This window comes from Platalea leucorodia (assembly GCF_965183815.1).
Source record: "Platalea leucorodia genome assembly, chromosome: 5".
NCBI lineage: Eukaryota > Metazoa > Chordata > Aves > Pelecaniformes > Threskiornithidae > Platalea > Platalea leucorodia.
Window position 1 is genome coordinate 96,881,145 of NC_138827.1, and position 22,431 is coordinate 96,903,575.

A 22,431-nucleotide genomic window follows, 5' to 3' on the forward strand; every position below is an offset into this window, starting at 1 on the left:
CCATATTCTTCATATTTAAAAAGGCAGAGTTTCTGTGATGTTTTACTAAAAAGCTCATATAAAATTGTTTTAAAAATTCACCTTTGACTTTTTAATTTACAAATATTTTAGTCTTCTGTATACAGCAAAATTTAAAATCATTTAGATTAGAGTTTTCAATAAAAACTCCCCAATTTGTTGGATAATGTATGTTAAGAAAGAACAAAATCAATTATCATGTTATTGTCCCCCCCAAATGTCATTTTTAACATTCAGATGCAAGTACCTTCCTCCACAAAGTTAGCAATAAAACGCCGCAAATAAAAAATGTCCATATTGGCTATGCTCAAGAAAACCACTTATTGTGCCAAAACTATCTATGTAAGAGTCTTGCTCACTGGTAGCAAACCTGAAAAAAATCTAAGTAAAAACTGAGGAAGTACTCAGGCTGTGCCTCAGACTGACAGCTGAATCCCAGCATCTACTTGCACTAAGTCTGTAAATGATCAGGTCTTTAGAAATACATATAGTGTAACTGCAGTGGAGTCTATACAATCCTAATTATCAGCTTCCTACTAATGCTCAAGTTTGTTCTGATTATAGTTTCCCAAATACTGGAATTACAAATAGGCAAGCTTTAGCTATGGTCACACTTTCAGGAATGACAGGACTTCCCAGAGTGACAAGCAATGATTAGTAGCTTTTTAAAATTAAAACTATATTTTCTACAGCACAGGTCAGTTTAGAATAGAAAACAGTCTCTGTTACACCTAAAGCATGAAATATATTCTTGATGTATGTTTAGTACTACAATCAACATTTCCAAGCTCCTTGCCAGCAGAACTCACAGTGCTGAACATCAGCATTGTCAGCTCCTTGGAAATCTGACGTATTTTACATAGCCCAACTAGATTTCTCATCTACATTAATAATCCTTTCCCACAGGCAGGCAAGCTCTTGAATAGAAATTCAGGATAGAACATGTATTACAGCTAAAGAAGATCGCAGCATGGTAACTTCTCTGCACATAATCAGCATGGGATGGATGAGTAGAGCCCACCTCTCCATTAGGCAAACACCACTACCAAGGATGAGAGCTGGTAAGGGGAAGTTAGTAGGTCTGTGGCTGCCTACTCACCTTTTGCCATGGTCAGGAATAGGGCATGACTATGAGAAAACTCCAGCTGGTATGTGTACAGGCTGGGAGAGAACGAGCGTAGTTAAAAGATGCTCTTGTTCTCTTGTTTAGATTTGTCGCTTCCAGCAATCATCCAGCTAGCCCCAGAAACGTGTCCCACAGGAGGCAGGAATGGCAATACAAAAGCAGTAAAACTTGTGGCAATGAACAAGAAACGACAAAAAAAAAATACCAAAACAAACAAAAACCAAAGAAACAGCCAGTAATTTCTATATGAACTAAATGCTTTCAGATTTTATGGGGTCTGTGACTTGTTCATCCAGACCTCAAAATCAAATTGAAACACAATATAAATTCTGGAAAATGCAAAGATTTACTAAACTGCTACAGCCCTTCCATGCTTCTACTACCAAAAATGCCCACAACATGAGACAATAATAAATCTCAGCAAGAATTAGTTGCTAGTAACAACTCTTTTTGAAGGCAGATAAATTATTTTGGAAGTCTAGAACTCCTAATCACACTCTTTGTCAAGTCCCTAAATGCACAGCTGTGCCTTCATTAGGGGAAAAAGAAAGATGTGAGAAGCACTTTCACAGCTGAAGTCAGAAGCAAAGGCCTGCAGATGCATCCATTAACAAGAATTGTATTTCATTCACATTACTTTTTACTTGGAAGATCATTCTGACTCGTGCTAACGCGAGACAACAGCAATTTCTACTTTCATTTACAGTCCATATATTGAAGAAAGCTTCCTGGATCCTTTGGTGAACGCTGACAGCGGCTTTATTAAGACCAACAGACTGACTTTCCTCACGTACGTACTGGAGGGTTAAGTACTTTGAAAGCGCTGCGGTTCCTTTTATAAGCATGCTGGGGTGGACACCGACATCTACAGAGCTATAAGGGTTCAAAACAGCCCAGTAGCTGGGCTGCTCGATGTGAATTTACATTAGACCCAGCTTCTCTCTCCTGCTGCATGCTGGGAACTTGCATATGACTTATGTACATCCTTAAGTATGTATCGTACGTATTATGAATATCCTTAGGTATGCAGCAAGGGTTCTTTCTGACTTTGTGATGAGTCTTAAAAATCTGAGGCATTTTGCAAATGGCTCCTCCCAGCTATACGCTCCTTTGGCATCAGGAACAATTTCCTGGACTGGCAGAATGATTTGTTGTTAAATGTAATGTATGGACTTTTTAAGGTATGTAAATCATAAGATTGCAAATTTCTGCATTTAACAGGGAATGTTTGTTAGTTCTTACATCCTGCAAATTTAATACTTTAAATTTTAGCACTGGAATGATTCATGTCTTTACAACAGTTTCAAGACAATATCAAAGAAACCTGGCGCATATTGGTGGACTTCAAAACAAAAAGTTTTCAACTAGTAGAAAGCCTTACTTTCTGTGGGGATCACGTACGAGCATTTTTTTGTCTTTCATCTAGTTCTCCTTTGTAAACCCAAATAGGACATATATGTAGAAACCAGTAACCTTTTCAAGTAAGAGAGGAAGCATCCATGATCCCCTTTTTACTTCATCTGAACAGTAATCCACAACTAAAAGCTATGTATGGCTATGTAAAGCATTTTTCCATTAAGCTCATGAGGGGGAAATTACAGTTTGAAGATCACTGTGTTTTATGCTTTCCTCTAATATCAGACATTATGACCGACACGAGATTTGGGTTGGGCTTGTGTTTTCTTCCCTTCTCTAAAAATCAAAACATCCAGCTCCCGTGTTAAGGGCAGGAAGCAAGCCCAGATTTTCCTGAAGGGCTAGTATAGCACTTCACATTTCTATGCATCGTAGAACATTCGAGTTTATCAGAAAGCACAAGTATGGGCCCCACGCTGTGTTCACTTAAATTTGTGAGTAATTCTCTGATTATTTTTTAACATAAAACATTAGTGTCAGTTCATGGCAGAAAGCAGAACAGTTGCACTTCACAAAATTATTTTTAATTACAAGGTACCTTAAACGCGAGTACTCAGGATGTCAGAACAGTTTTGTGTTTATGGAACTGCACATTTTATGCAACAATTTGCAGAACAGAACTATTGCTGCCCTGTATTACCCCCCTGATGCCACTGCGTGCCATTAGTTTGAGAACTCAAAAATATATTCATGGCTTTCCTGTAGAAATCAACTCTTACACCTAAAAATTACCTGCACATAAATGTTTCATGCCATTCTTCTATCACTCCATTGTCTTTCAGTGAAGTAGAAAAGCTCCAATTTGCTAAAAGACAACTAAATGTTTTGCTACTTCAGAATTGTGAACTATTCTCTTTTTAATCTATAAGTCTATGTCACTTTCTGCCTTGATCCCAGATGGAACTGTTCTACCATAAATATTTTAAAATTGAATATAAAACGTGACTTCACCTTGTTTTTATTTTTGTTCAAGAGTTTTGTTTAGCGAGTAAATCAAGATCTGAATGCTCATTAAATGAAGATGTTTGTTTCTAATAAATAAATTATAAGAATCAATAACAAAGAATGCATCTAAACAAATGATGACAAAAATGATGACACAACCAGCCCAGGGCACAAGCTATTATTTTGGGACAGCAACTGAAATCATCTTAGAATAACACTGAGGCAGCATGCCATGGTGGTACCTTCTTACCATGTTTAAAATTAATAGACAGATTGAGATTGCTCCTTCAAATACCAAAGCTTTACCCTAAAAGCAGGAAAAAAAAACCCCACCCTGCAAGGAATAGTTTCTGAATAGGCAGAGTGTGTTCCAGATTACCAGAAAAAGAGGGGGTAGAGCAAGTACCAGCTCCTGTCCTTCAGCAGAGGGCATTTTCTCTCATATATCCCCTTTGAGAAAAGTACATAGGTCACAGCTCCAGTGTCCCTACTCCAAAACGATCCTCTGGGAGTCAGCACAGGCTTCGGCTTGGACCCCATCACCTTTACAGCTGCGTTACAAGCATACATAACTGCTACAAAGAGCTGCCTTTCCCATATGTAGCTGGATTCACTTCTGCTAAAATTCTAGGAGATGCACATCATTAAAAGAGGAAAAAAGTCAATTAAACAAGTGGTAGGTCCTTCATCTGATGCATAATTTTGAAAGAGGCTATCAAATATGCAAGACCATTAGAAAATAAAAAGTACCTTAGACAGCAACAAATTGTGCTGAATTGCCTGCTGGTAATTAAAAAGTGCATTTGTTTAAAAGATCATACATAGTTCTTAATGAGCGAGGATTCTGACCTTCCATAGCAGGGCGAAGAGATGTGTTTGGGGCTTAAATTACTATAAATGAGTCTTTTATTTTAAAACACAGACATTTTCTCTCTGGCTGATCTGGCTCTGGGAACATGAGATCAGCTCTTATAGAACCTCACACGAGTGTGGAAACCAAGCCGCATCATGAAGGGGTCAGAAATGTGTCACTGTGCATCAGATAAGCCTATTTTTGGAATCATAATCTGGTCTGCTGCTAATTCCTCCTCTTTTTTAATCTTACTGGTCATCGCTTCCTCTGAGAAAATGGGAAGGCTGACAATGGTCTATTGTTCCACTAATCCATCCCACGTATAAGATATCTTATCTTCCAAACAGCATTTTTAATACTTTGCTACATGCAAATGGCTTTTAACAATGACTGGATAGACAAAAAGTATTTTAGAAAGATGCTCAATATAGTCTCAGAAAGTTTGATTTCATAGAATATGTTCTACCACAGGACAGCCCACAGTTGAAGAGAGACGCCCCGAGAGCAGCCAATACAACCACAGCAGCCTTATTCAACAGCTGCACGCCAGAAAACATGGCTGTTTTGCACAGAGTGGATCATGGTCGAATCCTGAACTTTATATATGGCTCATCCTTCTCCAGATGTAGCATTTTCCTAGTGTTTCTTAAAAAAAAAAAAATCCCAAACCCATTCGCATACGTAAATGCTTAAACAACACCTGGATACCAGTGATTAAAAAAAATGAAGGACAGTTTTTGGTTTGGATAGGTCCAGTCCAGCAGCCTAAAATAATGGCAATATTGCCATTAATTCCAGCAGGATTCAAGTCTCATCCTAACTAATTTTTTTTTTTATTCTTGCACACTGCTTATTTTAATTTTTTTTAACAAGCGTCTTCACGCTTGAAGAAGTTGTTAATGAACTTAACTTGAGAGGACATTATCTGCACAGAGAACAGTAAATTAGGTCTATATTTCCTTGGCATAATGTGTTGGGTTTAAAAAAACAATATTAGCAGAAATTATTAATCTGTCTATTCTGCTGTATGCCAACAATATAGATTATATGTGATTCACATGCATTACAATACTGTTACATTTATTTAGTGAACAGTACTGGAGCATATATCAGTATCATTTTAGATCATCTGCCATTTTTCTGAACTTCCTAGTTTCAGGTGATTTTTGGCTCTCTCTTCAAATTTCAGGGAATGGAAGTTTGCAGTATGTAGCATGGAAGCATGCAGTTTCTTCAAAATCGGTAAGAGCATGATGACAAATCGTAACTTTTGAGCATTTAAAACATATGTTGTGTACTATCTTGCATACCGGTAAGACAAGTGGTATGTGGAGCAACGGTGGTAACATCTGTGATGTTCTAAAGGGCCAGTACCGACAGTCAGAGACGCAAAGGGCCGAGGGTGTAACTACCACAAAGAAATGATGATGAGCCATATAGCCTGGTACTCTTGCACGCACAGCAACGATGCTTTCAATACACCCGTTTTCACAAAAGAGAAAATACTCTTAGATTATGGAGTCTCCTGGCAAACTCTTGGTTTTTTATATGAGTCAGCGCAGTGGGAACACTTTCCTACTCTTTGACGCACGTATTTCCAAACAGAGAGCACTGACTTAAACCGGGTCTGCTTTACTAGCCCTCATATAAAGGATTATACTGAACCTTTTTATTTTCTCTGTATTTTCCCAGTTTTTGTTCTGACTTGGTTGCTTCCAGTGATTCTTCTTACCTGCCATTTACTGTCTGTACTTTCCCATGGTACCACTTCTTTTTCTTTTCTTTCTCCCACAATTTTTAACTCTTTCCATTTCATCTCACAGTATTTAAATCTGCACATTTCACAGGTAACTCGAATTATAGGCATTATTCCTGTGAGTTAAAGACTAAGTTACGCTTTCTTGACACAGATTCTTCCGGAGAAAAGATGATTGAAATCTTCCAGAGAGGATATAATGAATTCTGGAAATCAGTTTTTGTATGCTCTGTGCATGTTCTTCCTTCTGAGTGGAAGACCAAGAGTTATTTCTCAAACTGTCAAAGCAAACTTCTTCACACCACTGAATATTATCAATCTCACTTAAGATTGCTGGTGACATTCTTGACTTGTTTATCATAGTCTAAGAAATGATGGTAACTTTTAATTTTTAAACTATATTACATGATTTGAAAATGACTTAAGACTTTTTGGTTACACAGCTTCATGAGCTTAAAATTGTGACATGCAAGAAGTGGGATGCAGTAAGAAATTAAAGTCCTTGTCCAGAAGAAAAATTTATGAGTGCTCTTTTTTTTTCCAGCTATAAATTGTATTGTGTGAAAAGGCAGAATACGGTATATGCCGTATATACACGGCCAGGCAGGTGGATGTTGTGTAGAGGCATCTGTATTCCAGGTGGGACTACACCTACCCCAACGCCCAGAATTTACCCACGTTAGTTAACAATACACAAATAGTTGTTGAGATGGGAACAAGTGAGAGACCAGAATTGCCTCTTTGCTATGAGAATGACAATGAACACTCCTGGAGCTTCAAGTATTTGCTCTAATAAATGTTTAACTGTTTAGTCCACAGAGGGCCACGAGGAGCAAAAGCACCCCCATGCAGAACATGTTGTAGTTTGCTCGTTTGTTTATTCACCTTGGGAAGATAAGGAGCTGGGAAGACAAATCCCCTCCGGCAGGGAGTGAAAGAACTTGAAACCGAGTCTCATAATTTAGCTTGGCTGAGGACTCCTGGGGCAGAAAACTGACAACTGCACTTCTGACAAATTATGTGATGCTAGCCCTGGAATTTGCTCTTTTCTTTCTTCTTTTCCATCTTCAATCCAATACCATTCTGTACATTTAGGTCGCCTTTATCAACAGCTTTAGGAGGATGAAAAAACATGGGGTTTAGCACATGTGCCTTTCACTTAATTTTCTTCCTCACTTCAAACTACAGGTTGCTCAATTATTTTAAAACTCTCTTGATATGAGCAATGATTACACAAATAATGTCACTGGAAGAAGAGGCCATGGAAATTAAATAATCACGTGTTTTATTGATGGGCAAGTGCTTCAGATGCATTTTTCCTCATTAGATATAATTTTACTATTAGTCAATGTAAGAATTATTAATTTAATTCTTACCCTACAGGTGTAAATTTAAAAGCTCCTGTATACTCTGAAGAAGAAAAAAAAAACTGTTCAAAAGGAAACTAAAAAAAGCATTACTCCTTCTAAATACGATTTCAGTAAATCTAAGCTATCCCCTGCACCCCGAATATTGGTGACAATAGCTGAAGATAAACCGTGTGCTATCGTTCTCCCTATGCCTCAAGGTTATTAGTGGCTCGTAAGCATTTGGTGTCAGGCCCTAGTTTCTCCTCACTGAAAAGCTGTCTCTGACGTCTATATATCGAAAAGGCAGTTAAGATATAGTCTATAATGTGAACTAATGCGAGCCTGGCAGCAGCTACAATTCCTGCTTGCGGGGCAAGTTTATGAGCGTCAGGTTTTTTTGCCATGTGATTATATCTGGAACTCCTGCTACAGAGATTATGCCCAGAATATTTATCTTGATAAAAGTACTTTGAAATTTATTTGTACAAAAATGATCTTACATTGCTTACATAAGATAATTCCTTAAAAAGTTTTAGTAGCTGTAACAGGAAAAAATAATCAGGTAACTATACACACTAATCAACAGAAAGATAATAAAAATTGTTGAATAAAACTGAAAAGAGGATGCTCATAGTAAGAGTTTACGTGTTTGTTTTCTTTTCTCAATAGAGGGCAGCCTCCAAACAGTAACAGCAGGCAACAACAACAGCAGGCAACAATAAATACCATTTAACCTAAATCCCTGGAAAGTAAAACAAAGCTTTCTCAGATCATTCCATCGCATCCCCTGCGACGCTGACTGTAGCTGTTTTCATCAGGTCTGTGGAGCCCTGAACACGAGCCCTTTAACTACCATCACGACTAACTGGCCCTCTTAACTACCATGATCTTGTTTAAAATATGACATATTAACATGTCCACTACACGTTGTGCATTTTATTAAGCAACAGGATCATAGAAAAACTGAAATATTGGGGTTATAATCTTTACTCCTCTCTCTCACAAGGAAGATTAAAAAGAACTCCATGGTGCAACCATTCAACACTGCATTTCCTATTGTAAACATGGTTTCCATGACCTTGAAGAAAGTATATGTATTTAAAACGTGTGCTAAATAGGAAAACTAATCAGTATTTGTATTCAGGGAGGCCATAACTGGCCAACCCTTGATTTTGGCAGGAAGGAACAGTACCCAACATTTTCTCTCAGGAAAATGAATACTGCTACTTGAAATGGAAATATTGATTAGAAGCAGACAAGACATACGTTGCTCCTTCAATGGACAGGATCGCAATACTCTATGTGAACTATGTACTACATAATAATCTGTTATCGTGTATTATTATCATATATGGTCAAACATTTAAATTCTACACTTAATTTGCCACATAGACAATGCTGATACCTTAACAATGGTGTCCTTTTGTGTATTCTGGCTTAAAAAATCTCTTTAGCAACAGCCCATAAAAGGTGGGATGAAATCACATCACTCAAGTGTCTTCCACTGCTCTATCCCCCTGCCAGCCCCCTTTAATTTGCTTCACTGCAATAGGATTTTGTGATAGAAAGTTATTAAATCACCAAGCCCATGACTTCTTTGTCTTGACAGCAGAATAGACTAAATGACCTTGGCTAATTTCAATGAGCCACATCATGCTCTATTAAGGCAAAAAGATGAGAAAGAGAGTAATATACAAGAAACTGGATATTTGGATGGTGAAATGAGACCGAGATACAATAAAACCAAAAAAAGCAAAATAAGCCTTTGTCCAGACAAATGTAGTTATTTACTAGCAGTTCTGTTCCAAAGCAAAAATACCTATCATCGCCTTATTTTAGTGCCTACACTTTCTTCTCTTTTCTGTCTTATAACCACAAGTAAAAAGCTTGATGCAGAACGCAGAACGGTTGCAGAGGGAATAATTTTCAATGTTACCCGACGGTTCCCGCAGCCCCACCGGTACTTCAGGAGCACTGTGAGATTTCCTGGGCGTTCTAGGTTTCAGGAACCTGATGTGACACTTTGAACATCACAGTCTTAAAGGATGACTGATTTAAAGCTCATCAGAATAAACCAAATGAGTTTACAAGGATTTCTTTTGCTGGTGTGCACTACTTCCAGCAACAGTCTCATGTGAAAAAGGTGGGAATATTTATAATCCTACACTATTTTAGATTTCCTTTGTTACTTTGTTACACGACTTCATGAGAAAGAAAGAAAAACAAAAAATAAATAAATAAAGAAAAAAAGTTAGGACTAGGATGTAAATGTAGCTCCATAACTTTCAGTTTTATAATTTTGCCTCATTCTTGAAAGCCTGAAGTTTCCATATAATTCTGAAATTTGTATTTTCCCCTCTGGCAAACACTACTTAAAATTTCCCAGTGTTCCATCTGTAGAAGTGCCAGAACAAAAACATGGTTCAGTAATAGCAGCATTTATCTTCGTCTTATGATAACAATTCATTCAAAAAGGCTAAACAGAAAAATAATACTCTGATTATAGGCTGCTACAAATATAACAACTATTCGGCCAAATCTTCTCTGTGTGTGTTTTGCAGCTTTTTAATGCTAAATGATCCAGAGTTTGCCTTTATATATTTTATTGACTAGAGATTATGGCTCAGATCATGGTTCGCAAAGATCCAAACAATCCGAAGACGTGGCAGGTTTCTATGAGATTTGTTAAGTTCAGTAAAACTTTCAGTATCTCAAGTAACCTCTGTGATCTCTCCTAGATTTTCTTAGTCTTAATTAACTTAAAAATTTGTTGGGTTACATCTAGTTATTATATCAAGCAAAAATTTGAGGTTACTTTCATAAGATATTTAGTCTTCCAAAGGTAATGCAGCTTCTCCCGTATACCCAGGCTCATCTTGTCAGCAGTGCTAGGTAGGCAGATGGGTAAACATGCAGGCAATTACCTTATGCATGGTGACTCGCCAAATAGCAAGGGGCTTTAATGGGTGTTGCAGTCTTGCCATTATGATTCATTTCAATATGAGATGGTCTAAGCAATCTGAATAATCAGTATTTCAGATGGGAAAAGATACAGTCACATTTCCCATGCAACTCTGACCTCAGTGGGGAGCTGCTGTGATTCAGAGCCAGGAAGAGCAACATCCTGAGCTCCCCTGAGCCCCGGTCCAGCGTCTCCTGCATGTCCCAGAGACGGCATACTGGCCAGATACTACTGATAGTAGCGGTGACTGGAATGAAAGTGTCCTCAAAAACCTGCTCACTTCTATCCACTTCAGGGCTTTAGTGCGAGTACAGACTTCCAGGGAATCCCTACAGCATTCCTGCTTTCCCCTTTCCGAAGCATTGGGTTGTCTATCCTCAAACCAAAGAAGTACAGAGCACAATCCATGTCGAGGCTGTGACAGAAGACTATTTAATGAGATCCCAATGTACTCTATCGTTAATGTGCCCATTGGAGAAGAGTACCTGCAGACTATTAATGTTGTTATTATTTTGTCTTGTCAGCTAGGATGGATAAACTTGCTGCAGTATTCCCAGTGCATAATACAACACAGTCCATAGAAATGCAAGAGATGCTGCAGTATAATGGAAAATATACTTCAACTTTAAAGTCAGAGCATCAGTGTGTAATTATTGCCTTCACTGGGCTCTTCCCTGGGCCTCTTTTAACTCCATGTCACTTCTGCTTCTCAGTAATTGTTCCAAAAATGTTCCATTTTATGACAAACTGGCATAAACCAAAGATATGCAGAGTATTTGTGCTAGCGTTTTTTTCAGTATTCTTTTAGTATTTTCTGGCTGGAATATCTAGAATTTTAGCATAACTATTCCTGCAGCTATTAATAATAACTTATCTCTTAAGTTAATTAAGAGAAAAAGAACATTTCTATATTCTGTAAAAGTTTTAGTTTTCTATAGCTCTAACTCAGACGAAAAACTAATTTTGGCATATCACCTTCAATTTTTTGCCATATATATATATAAAGTACTGATTTACAAAACTGTGCAAATTACCTCTGCAGTCCTGTAAAAAACCTTTGCTAAGATTTAGGGGAATGTGATTGTAATTCTTTAGAAATTATCTTAAGGATATATCTAATCCTTTACCTACTCAAGGCCAGGTTACTCCATCTAATCCGTGACGGATATTTGTCTAAGCTGTTCCTAAAACCTTCAGAAAAATAATGAGGTATTTTAACCTTCAAAAGACCACAAAATCAGAGGCTGGAGCAAGCTGTAGCCACATGACACCTGCTTTAGCTGCCCACAGCCAGTCCCAGTCCCGTACTGGCGATGCCCTTGGCGAGTGCACCGAGGGTTCACCAATACGGGACTGGGACGAACCGTGGGAAGGAAAGACTTGGAGCTAAATAGTTTAGCTTGCAATAATGCAGCGACTCCCCTGTAGCTGAAGACTTCTCAGCTCATCGCATGGCTGAGCTTTAAAAGTGGCTGAAAATGCACCTGAAACAAAGACCTGGTTCTCAAAAGAAACCTGAATAACTGTGTTAAAGAAAGAAGCTTAATTGCCCAGAGCAGCTCCGGAGCAGTCTTCTACCAGAACTACTCAAGGCTGGGTCTAGTTCTGGCACTGGTAAATTTTATCTGAGCCTTATCAAGCCTCCAAGTAGCTGATGGGCACCAACTCCCCCATTCAGCAGGATTGGATTGTGGTGAAACTATCTGATGAATCTCAGAAAGCTGAACAGAAAGCCCACGCTTTATAGGAGGGTTAGTATATACTTTGATCCCTTGCTTATTCAGCCTCCCTAAAGCATTCTTCAGTCAAAAAATAGCAAAGAATCCAAAAGGACCAAATACAGATGTCTTATCACTATTATATCCTGGGAGTTTAGTTTCAGTGAACTATGCGCCCCTTCTCCGCTGAAGGACATTGAAACACATAATGTGAAACAACCATATATAATAAAACATTTTTTATTTCATATTGCCACAACCCCTCCTGAATTTATGCATTACATTCACCAGCAAAAATGCATATGTGCCTGAAATAAAAGATGATGAGACAGGAATGTCATTGTATTTACTACTATTTCCTTGAAATTTCACACACATTACCATTTCACACTGCAGATATGATCATATTTTTACTTGCCAGGGAAATGTGGAGGCCTGAATATATCTCTCAAAGATCATAATATAATGAATTAACATAAGAATGTTAAATTTAGAGAAAGAAATTAGAATAGTTCCCGTTACTGAATGCTTATACTCCATTAGTTCTTAAGCATTACTAGAAGTTTTCACCCCTGTGGAGTTGTGACCTGTACGCTGAAATGGTCTTTCCCATGGTCACACACCCCATACTTCACATCATAACTTATTTTCCTGGTGCATAGACCGTGACTTATTTACACAGCACTATCAGTGTTGCTAGCAATAGATTATTTTAACATAGTCAGCTCTGTGACCGAGTTGTTTGCAATTAAATATTTAAAACTGCTATTATCTTCTTGATCAATCAAAAATTTCCTATGAACAATGTTAATCAAAGAGGAACATACTTTACAATGCCATTTTTGTTACTAATATCAAGAAAAAGATAGCTATTTGGATAGGTTTCTGAAGCAACTCTGCATCTTTTGACCACACAGATGATCTAAACATATGACTTGTATATTCAGGACTTAGAAAGTACAACAACAGAACGGCTCAACGGTTACCCATGCATTGTTCTAATACATAGTGGACTTGGTGGGCTTGGCAGTGCCAGGTTAATGGTTGCACTTGATGATCTTAAAGGTCTTTGCCAATCTAAACAATTCTATGATTCTATAGATATACAGGAAGAATACTTACAACTATATTGCATTCATTCCAAATACCTAATACACAGGAACGTATCATACCGACACATTAGTGACAGTTGTTAGTATCACATTACATGATCATAATGTAAAGTTATTGTTTTCTGTATTCTTTGGCTTTGTCAATAGAAATGTGTCCACTAATAATTTCAAGAACTGCCTCTAATAAGCAAGTCAAAATACGTAATTGCTACAAAACCCAATATTAACGAGTTGTTAACCATTTACTAGATGAAGTACTGGGAGACAACTTTAAATTCTTAATAATATAGGAGAACTTCATTATCTGTGTGTTCCGTGTGGTTTAGACCAAATGTTTGTTTAGTATATTTTACTAAATTCTATGGTAATTTATTAGAGCAGACATTAATTTTACCATTGGGAAGTTTTCATATTCATATATGATAATAAAGAAAGGAGTGGGAATCAACATGAACCCTACAAGGTGTATTTAAGCATAAATTAAAAGGGCATGAATAAAGATTAAGTATTTCATGTGCTATCACATTCCAAAGTACAAGCTACTTATGTAAAATGCTACATATGAAAACCAAACATATTTAATTTACACTAACATAGGATTTTATTTTTAGTCTATATATTTTTTCTGATTCCATTAATCTCCAAATTTAAAGAGTTAAAATACAATAAAAATAAAGGAGAGTTACAATACAATAATTATTCAGCACTGGAAGTTTTTAATCCTCTGCCATTTAATCCAAAGTAATTTATACAAATATATGAATTATTGAGGAATATACATTTAAACAGTGCTTAATAGATCAATACTGTTCTCTGAAAAACACTCATCTGCAACTTCAGAAGGCTTCAGTGTGGGCCGAATACTGCTTTGGCCAGTTTAACTTTTGGAGTTTTTTGGATGTTGGGACCAAAATCAATATGCTGACACAAATTTTGATTTTGTGTAATGTTCATTGAACAAGGACTATATAAAAGTAGAGCCTTCAAGAAAAGAAATTATTCCTATCGCTGTGAATATGAATTATCATATATTTTATGACAGCCTGTATCCTCACCTGGTTATACAAAAATAACTATTTGTAGTTTTGTGAAGTCAGCAGTATAACAATGAGTAATTCCAGCTGATATTTTTTTTTTTTCTTATTTTAAGTTTGTTTTTTTTAATATGGTTATTTTTGGTATGAGCTTAGATGTTACCATGACAGTTCTGGAAATCTGTCCACATGAACTCTTAAATTCTAATTTAACTTCCTGAACTATGCCATTAAATGTATCCTTTACTGTATATTGTCACATTGGATTGTAGCAGAAGTCCCAGGATCTATTCTTGAGTTTCTAGGTTTCAACATGAGATCTGTTGAGGATCATCAACAATCCTTTGCCTAGCAGTCAAGTCTCCTAAGTGAGAGTAACTGACATGTTAACAACTCATAGTATCCAAGATTTGGGCTTAATAAGGCAGACTCATAACTACCCCCAAGGCAGACCTTAATAAGTCTTCTGAGTAGTAGAGCTGAGATATTAAAAAAGTTGACCTCCACCAATTTCTCCTTAAGATTTCTCATTACCAGAATTTGGTATCTACACTCTTAAACAGTAGATTATCAGAATAAAATCCGCCCCCCCAAAGCAAGTCCTCAACGCAAAATAATGCTCATAGCAAATCTGATGTATTTTTCAGTGGTTTTCTTTGGACTTTTTGTTTAAAAAAAAGTTATGGGAGACAACAATATTGTGGCAAACAGTGTGCTGCCCAGCCTTTGCTGCCTACGAAAGGGCTTCCTCATCCTTCTCTTGGTATAACCATTTCCATCATACAAGGTTAGTACTCATTAAAGAAAAAGTCTGAAAACCTGTATGTCCTTTTTACTTGCATTTGCTTCACATAACAAAATATTTCTAAAATGAACCTGAAACATACATTAAAATATGCCTCTATCAATCCACTTCTGTTTTATATGTATATGTATTCCCAAGAAGAAGCAAGCTCTGGTTCTCTTTGAACTCAAAAAGAAAATATAGCAGAAGATTTCAGGTTAAAGCATTTTTTCCTTAGCAAATTTACTTACCCCGGCAATGTACTCCTTCGTCATAGCCATCAGAACAGTCATAAACCCCATTGCAGAGCTGGGACAAGTGAATGCATTTGTTTGTACCGATGCAGCTAACGTAATTCGGGGGGCACTTGGCATCTGCTTCCTCAGGACCTAAAAAATACACAGAAAATTTCATAGACATATTTTTATATCTACAACAAGGCAAAGAAAGTTCTATATTGCATTTCCATTTTAAAGCTAAGGGCAACACTCCATGTATTAGTCCATTTTGCAGATTTTTAGTGCATTATCATTGCTGTATTTAGGAGAACTAAAATCATCAAGAAATGATTAGCGCAATTAAAAGGAAATCAATGAGTCAGAGAGTGTTATTTCCCAAAATACAGGTGTTTCACAGATGCTAAAATTAAGCTTTGCAAACATTAAAAGTATCACAAGATTTTCAATTGCCTTGTGACTATCACATCATATCAAAAGTCATATCAAGAGTCATAGGTACCAGTATTTCCATTCACTGTTGTGCTATATAGATAATTGTAGATATTTATGAAATTACATATAAATGTTACATATTTATGGTTGCATTAGATCAGAGAAACTGTTCCTCCAGCCCAGGAGTCTGCCTCTGAACCTGCGCAGCACAGGATGGTAGGGAGAGGATAAGGATGCTGTGATTGCTCCCTTTGGGATACCATCCCAGCTGCAATCACTCTGTGTCCCCTTATCTCTGAAGTGTTAAGTACAGGGATTTTTGAGGATCTCTTTTGTTTACCTCTTAGAGAGGATTCTGACTGATAAAAAAAACCCCAAACATAATTTCACATGATAAAGACTCTGAGATTTTTAACACACTGCAAAGAACATTTAGAGGTCTGAGGGGTTTAGCTCATTTAGAGGATGAATCATAATTTGTACACAGTACACGATTAGCTACACAGAGACTGAAGGTGTGGAAATTTTTCAGGAAACAACTTAAAGCTCCTTGATTGCTTGTGTTGGAGCCTTGGGTCTGTGTTAAAGTCTGACAGCTTGTAACAGTCCTCAAGGGAAATATACCCTAGGATGCACTGTGCTGAAGTGCAATATGCTTTCACCTTCTTCGAGGCACTATCTCCGAGACGAAGGACAGAAATCACAGGCAGTAGCTGAAAGCTCCCTCAAAAGTGGGAAAATCTCAGCTTTGGCAGATCTGGTCTCAGGAGAAAGCAAAGGAGAGCTCTGGGGGGAATTTACGATTTCTATAACAAATACAGATAGGTCTTAGCACAGCCCATTAAATAAAAAATCCTAATTCAGGAAACTTTTCCCAATTAGAAAACTTAAATTAAAAATTCCTACTGCTGCGCTACACGTCAGGAATCCACCCACCATTTAGAGCGGGCACAACAAACACCAATTTTCAGTGGTTTACAGTGCTTTTGCCTGTATTCTTTTACGCAGCTCCCGCCAGCACAGGGCAGGCGCTCCCTTCCCCAAGCAGAGCGCGCGCGCCCGCTGCGCAGGAAGGCGCGAGGCACGGCAGCCTGCTCCCCTCCTCTGACCCTTCCAGCTTCACACCTTGCACCGATGGAGTGACACCAATTACATCCTGGAGGTATCACTGATTAACAGAAACGTAGCACGCTGGTACTAGGGATAAAAAGGTAATGTATACGGGGATGAATGTACTCTGTCTCAAACAACTTGTGTGCTTCCAGGATGAAAAAAACCCGTATTTTTTATTACGGCTATATGCTACATACAGTTTTTCAAGAAAACTACATTCCTAAGGTAAAGAGAAGGGGTATAAACACCTTCTGAACTCAAAGAAAAGAAATAACTAACTATTCTCACAATGCTCTTGGTTAAATAAGTGCTTAGCAAAGATAGAGGTATTAGAACACTTCACAAAGAATACACTTTTCCTGTATTTTCCAGTAAAATATAGGAGGAAAGTAACAACAGAAATCCGAGAGATGATTAAAACTTATCCTAGATGTTAGGACTTGAAGACCACAGTAGTAAGAATGGCAGAGACCCCTGCACCATGCAGGAACACAAGAGGCGGGGGCAGTGGGGCTCCATGCCCTTCCCAGGCAGCACGGCCACTGGCTGGGGCGTTGGGGGTTTTTGCCTGGGCTTCGGGCAATTTACTCATTCTTCTTTTGTTGACCTGGAGGTAGGACACTTCATCCCACGAAGCACCCCATGCACACACGCACATAAAGCTCACTGCAGTACGTACAACCTCTGGCAGTGCCCAGCGTTCCTCCAGGACTGGTTTAACTCTGCAGAGCTTTCAAAGAAGAACGTAAATAAAGCAGCTTCGGATAGCGCTCAAGGTCAGGTAGGTGATATAAAACTGAAAGGTTTGATTTGATTCCCGTTTCAGTTGCATCAGGACTTGAAGGCACCTAACATTTAACAAAACCAAACTAATTTTCTGATTTGCCATTTATAGCTTGCTTATTCATTGCATTAGAGCAACTGTGAATAGAGTGTGAGGGGTAAAAAAGATCTTTTTTTCTAAAATAGAGAACATTCATGAAAAAAACTTAAATCTGTGAAGCCTCTAAACCATCGTACTTGCATTACTTACATATAAACCCAAGATTGTTAGAGGGCTTTCAGCATTCATACCTTTTTTCAGCAGAAAAGTGAGATCTGTGACCAAAAATATATAAGCATATATATTTATCTCCTAAATTTAACAAGTGAAAAGAATGAATCTCTTAATTGACATTTAAAATCTCAACAGGACTAGTCCGATATGCTCCTGTCTAAAGATTTTGGGATTTAATTTTGATGTGATGCTTCTTCCTTTTAAAATACAAGATTCCTTCAGGACACAAACATCGTGCAATTTTAAATATATTATCCAACTTAAAACACTAGTAGGGGAGCTTCCTAAATTAGATTTCTTTGATTGGGAACTGCATATGAGGGGAAACTGAAATATGCTCCAAGAAGCATTACTCACATTGGTTTGTTTTCAAGAGAAATTTTGTGCACCACTTGTGAAAACAGAAAGGTTAAGATTAGAAGCGATTAACTTACTCACGTGCTTAAGATAAATTCATATGTACTTTCTGTTTCCTTACTAGCATGATGCTTTGGAAGTCAACTTGACTTACAAATGAAGATGAACTTCAGTCCAAAAAAGCCCTGTTTTATAGAAGACTTGTGTCCTATTTTCTCTGCAAAATGACTCAGGGAACAGGTCTCAACCATCCAACAGCGTCGGTGGAACAAGACACTATGTCCCAAGGCCTCCCTGCCCATAATTCCTACCACCTTCCTTGAATAAAAAGATTAAGCTAAACAAAGGTGCGTGTTGCAATGCCTTTGAAGCAGCACATGATTTTCCCGCTGAATTCTACCCAGCTACTGCACTTTCTGAAATGTCTAATGCAAATAAAGATGAGTTGCTTTTTATCTTGTTTACTCCTCTTCCCTCTTCCTTTAGCAGACAGCCACTTCTGGCAGCGTTATCAAGTGAACTTTGAGAAAAGGAATTTAAAAGAGTTCTTCAAAATAATCTCAGTGTATTTTACATCAGTGCAAGAATGCTAAGAATATAAAAGACGGATAGTGTCTTTTCTTCCTTTCAAAAGACACAATAATTCCTAGCCTTGCCAGTTGGTGGAAAAATAGTCAAAACTGCTGGCTGCAATTATGGTAATACACCATCTCGATGTTCCAAACACTCATACCAGGACACTGCTTGGAGGGTGAAGAGGATGGAAGCAGCGTTGCGCATGCAGCGCTGTGCAGCTCAAGAGACCCTGGCTCAGGAAGCGGAATATCTACCTGTCTCCTTGGTGTAACTGTCTCTTAACAGACGGCTAAATGAGAAATGGTAAAAAAGCTGAGCTGCAGAAAGTTGAGCCGGGGCCACGGGGGATCCCCCCGGGGCTGGCAGCCAGGGCTGTCCCATCCTGACTGGTGGGAGACTGGGGCAGCCCCAGCCTGGGGCATTGGGCACCTCCGTAGGGATGAGCCACGATGTCCGCCCATGGGTGGGGGTCAGGATCAGGCCTGGTGACAGCACCAAGGTTAGACGCAGTGTTGGGATGGCCAGGCAGGCCATCTTTCCCCAAGTCTTCCAGAAGGCAGGCTGTGCCCAGGAGCAACTCATTTCAGATCCAGATTTCTTTGCCTCTTGAATTGACTGGGACAGCCATTTCTGATTTGGTCACACTGTGTCAAGGCTCCCTGCACTTTCCCAGCGAGTGAGAAAGTATGGAAGAAAACTGCACCGTGTTTTGGCAATACCCGTGCAGTGTACAGTGAATCTAGCTGAAGTCCCTTCAAGGAAAGTGCCCTTACTGTGGGGGGGCGTTGAGAAGAGGTAAGGGAGTCCTTGTGACATCCTCCAGCAGGAGACGGTGGGATCAATCAAACATAACCTCTGGTTTCCCGCTAAAGAAGCATCGTGAGAAAGTATTAAAGGCCTCTGTCAGAATTAGCAGACACATTTTACCACACACTTTTGATATGGTATCTATCTTGAATTTGTGCCTAACCAGAACTGTACCTGCCTCGCTTCAGGCCCCTGCTATACTAAATTTCTAACTAGAGAATGCAACTGAGAATCTACAAGCTGATTACTTCCACTACTTTCTGTCATCATAAGCAATATACAGGTGTTTATTAGCAAAAATTATGGATAAACATTATTTCATTATGTATGTTTCCTTCTGCTAGAAACACTCCCCTTAATTTAATGTAAATTAAGGTACAATTTTGTGTGCTAAGTTTGCTAAGGACTTACAAAGTATGTATAAAAGATATTTGCAAAGATTGTGGAGATAGCCAGATGAAAGGAGACATCCTACGGTGCCCAGCACAAATTCAAGGTCCACAAAAAGTTACTAAATTACAGTAAAATACCCCCACACTTCTTGCAAATTCATTTCGAAATGCTCGTATTTGACAACTGTTACAAAAAAAGCATCAAAGCTGCTACTTCTGAGTTTATTTTTTCACCTTCGTCTTTCTCAGCTAAGTTTTTACAAAGTGTTTCAACATTTCAGGTAAGTAGTTAGGCAGTAGCTTGCACTTTTAAATAAGAGACTAGGCAGCCAAATGTGGTTCATCCCTTTTACATCACTGCATCCAATTTACTTGAAGACCAACAATTTTCTAGCAGCTCTATTGCTACTTTTATCCATCAATTATACCAAACTGTGGGATGCCTTCAAAATTCCCACTTGTGTTGTACATCAGCGACTTACAGATCCATCCTGCTCCCCTAAGTGTCTTTATGGAGTGAACCTTCCCCACGGTGAGCCGTTCTCCTGAACAAAACTTTATTCCATTGGTTCAATGGCCTTTGAATTCAACTCTGTTTGCATGCATAGGTGAGAGCCCTGGAAAAGGTATTTTGGACCTTTCCAAGTACAAAAGCACCAACACGCAGAGAATGGAATCTGACCCAAATACAAAATTGATAATTTTGAAGCAAATAACAGTTGTCAAAAAATGTCTTTTACTGTTCTGACTGCAGCACACATTCCTCTAGAGAAGTTTTGGTATAGCAACTACCTAGGTCTTCTCTGTGGTACTATTAAATGAAGTTGATTAAAGACTGTAATTAAGCTAAAATAGCCCAAACTTTAAGAATGAATAACCCACATGACTTTTAGGATCTCTCTGGATAAATATGGGCTTAAATGAAAATGGTACAGTACGGTATGGGGCTTGTCAAACACACATATAAGATTGAGAGACCTGTTTCTCCCTGTTAACTCGCCTCCATAGCATTGCTGGTACCCCATTTCTACTGTGGACTCAGAACATGGTATAGGATATTTAAGATTACAGAATTGACTAAAAAACTTAATATTTATTCTTTAACGTAGCTCTTGGCCACAAGAAACAACCTGCCACATGCAGCCAAAGTAACATAAAATATCTGATAAGTTTTAAAAGTGTGAGAAGTCATCCTCACAGATGCTTTTTTAAATTTATTTTTTTGTCCTGTTCATCATCAATAACGAGGGATTTTAAAAGCACTTATCTTTTATAAAACTTGAAATCATGACATCTCAAAGTAATGTTTCTGAACCTGCCAAGACAAGACATACTGTACCTTAAAGATATTTAAGGTTTAGGGATAAATTATGGCCATGAGAAGAGGTTGCTTTTGTGGGAAAAGTAAAGATTAATGGGAAAAAGAGACTATACTTCCATGATTCTTTTTTTTTTTTTTATGTTAAATGTTTGAAAACTTCCAAGAGGTTGAATACTACATATTAATTTCTGCAGTTACAGGTAAATGTGTAAAGTGTAAACTAAACACACGTGATATACAACAGTATCATAAATGCTTTAAAAAGTAATTTTTCACACAGACTAGATGCGCAGTTTTAATATCAGGACTTTGAAACACTGGAATAAATTTCTGGAAATTACTTAAAATCTTAACTCTTTGGTATCTTATATATATGCAAAGAAAGGATTTTGTATTTAATAAGGATTTATGTATCATAAGTAACCCCTTATTCATTGCTACTTTTATCCATGTGCTTTATTCAACCACGTAGACTGATAATGAATATAAATTTGAAGTCACCTTCATTTAAATCAGGTATTTAGCTGTCCACGAAAGAGGAAGAATAATAAACACTTATGGTAGGATGTGGACAACTGAAGAGGAAAGCAGGCGACGTATTGCGCTGTTTGCAGCAGAACAACGGCTGCAATCTCTGACCCCACAGCATACTGTCTCCAAAATAATATTTCACAAGAAAGAATAAAACCAGTGGCAGCTAGCAGGTTTGTGAGTGTGCAAATGAATGAATATTGTTATAGTACGCCCTCATAACTTATGACCAAATATAAGGGATGAGCTAGCGACTGTAGAAAGCAATACTGAAACAAGCAGAAACGAAAGAGAAAATGAAGAACTTTAGAAATCAAAAGATGGCTTTGAGTCATCACAGTTTGAAAATCAGTCATCTGTGCTGATTCACAGCCCTTACGTGTCCAGCACCAAGTGTCTCCTCTCCCCTCTCTCTGTGTAAGTGTGGAGGAGCGTGGACACAATCAGTCCTCTGGTATCTACCTCCCTTTTCAAGAACAGGCTTTGGCTCGTTGTGCTTTGTACAGGGAGAAGAAACACAGCTATCCACGCCA

General features: G+C 38.1%; 1 protein-coding gene across 1 annotated transcript in view; it reads right to left on the bottom strand.

Annotated features, from left to right (window-relative positions):
* The window catches only part of LRP1B (LDL receptor related protein 1B), a gene marked incomplete at both ends in the record, with an annotated part of 755,097 nt that overhangs the window by 451,336 nt on the left and 281,330 nt on the right, over positions 1 to 22,431 (bottom strand). The window contains one exon of the mRNA XM_082312062.1: positions 15,325 to 15,462. Coding sequence (XP_082168188.1) covers positions 15,325 to 15,462 — 138 coding nt within the window. The remainder of the gene's footprint in view (positions 1 to 15,324; positions 15,463 to 22,431) is intronic.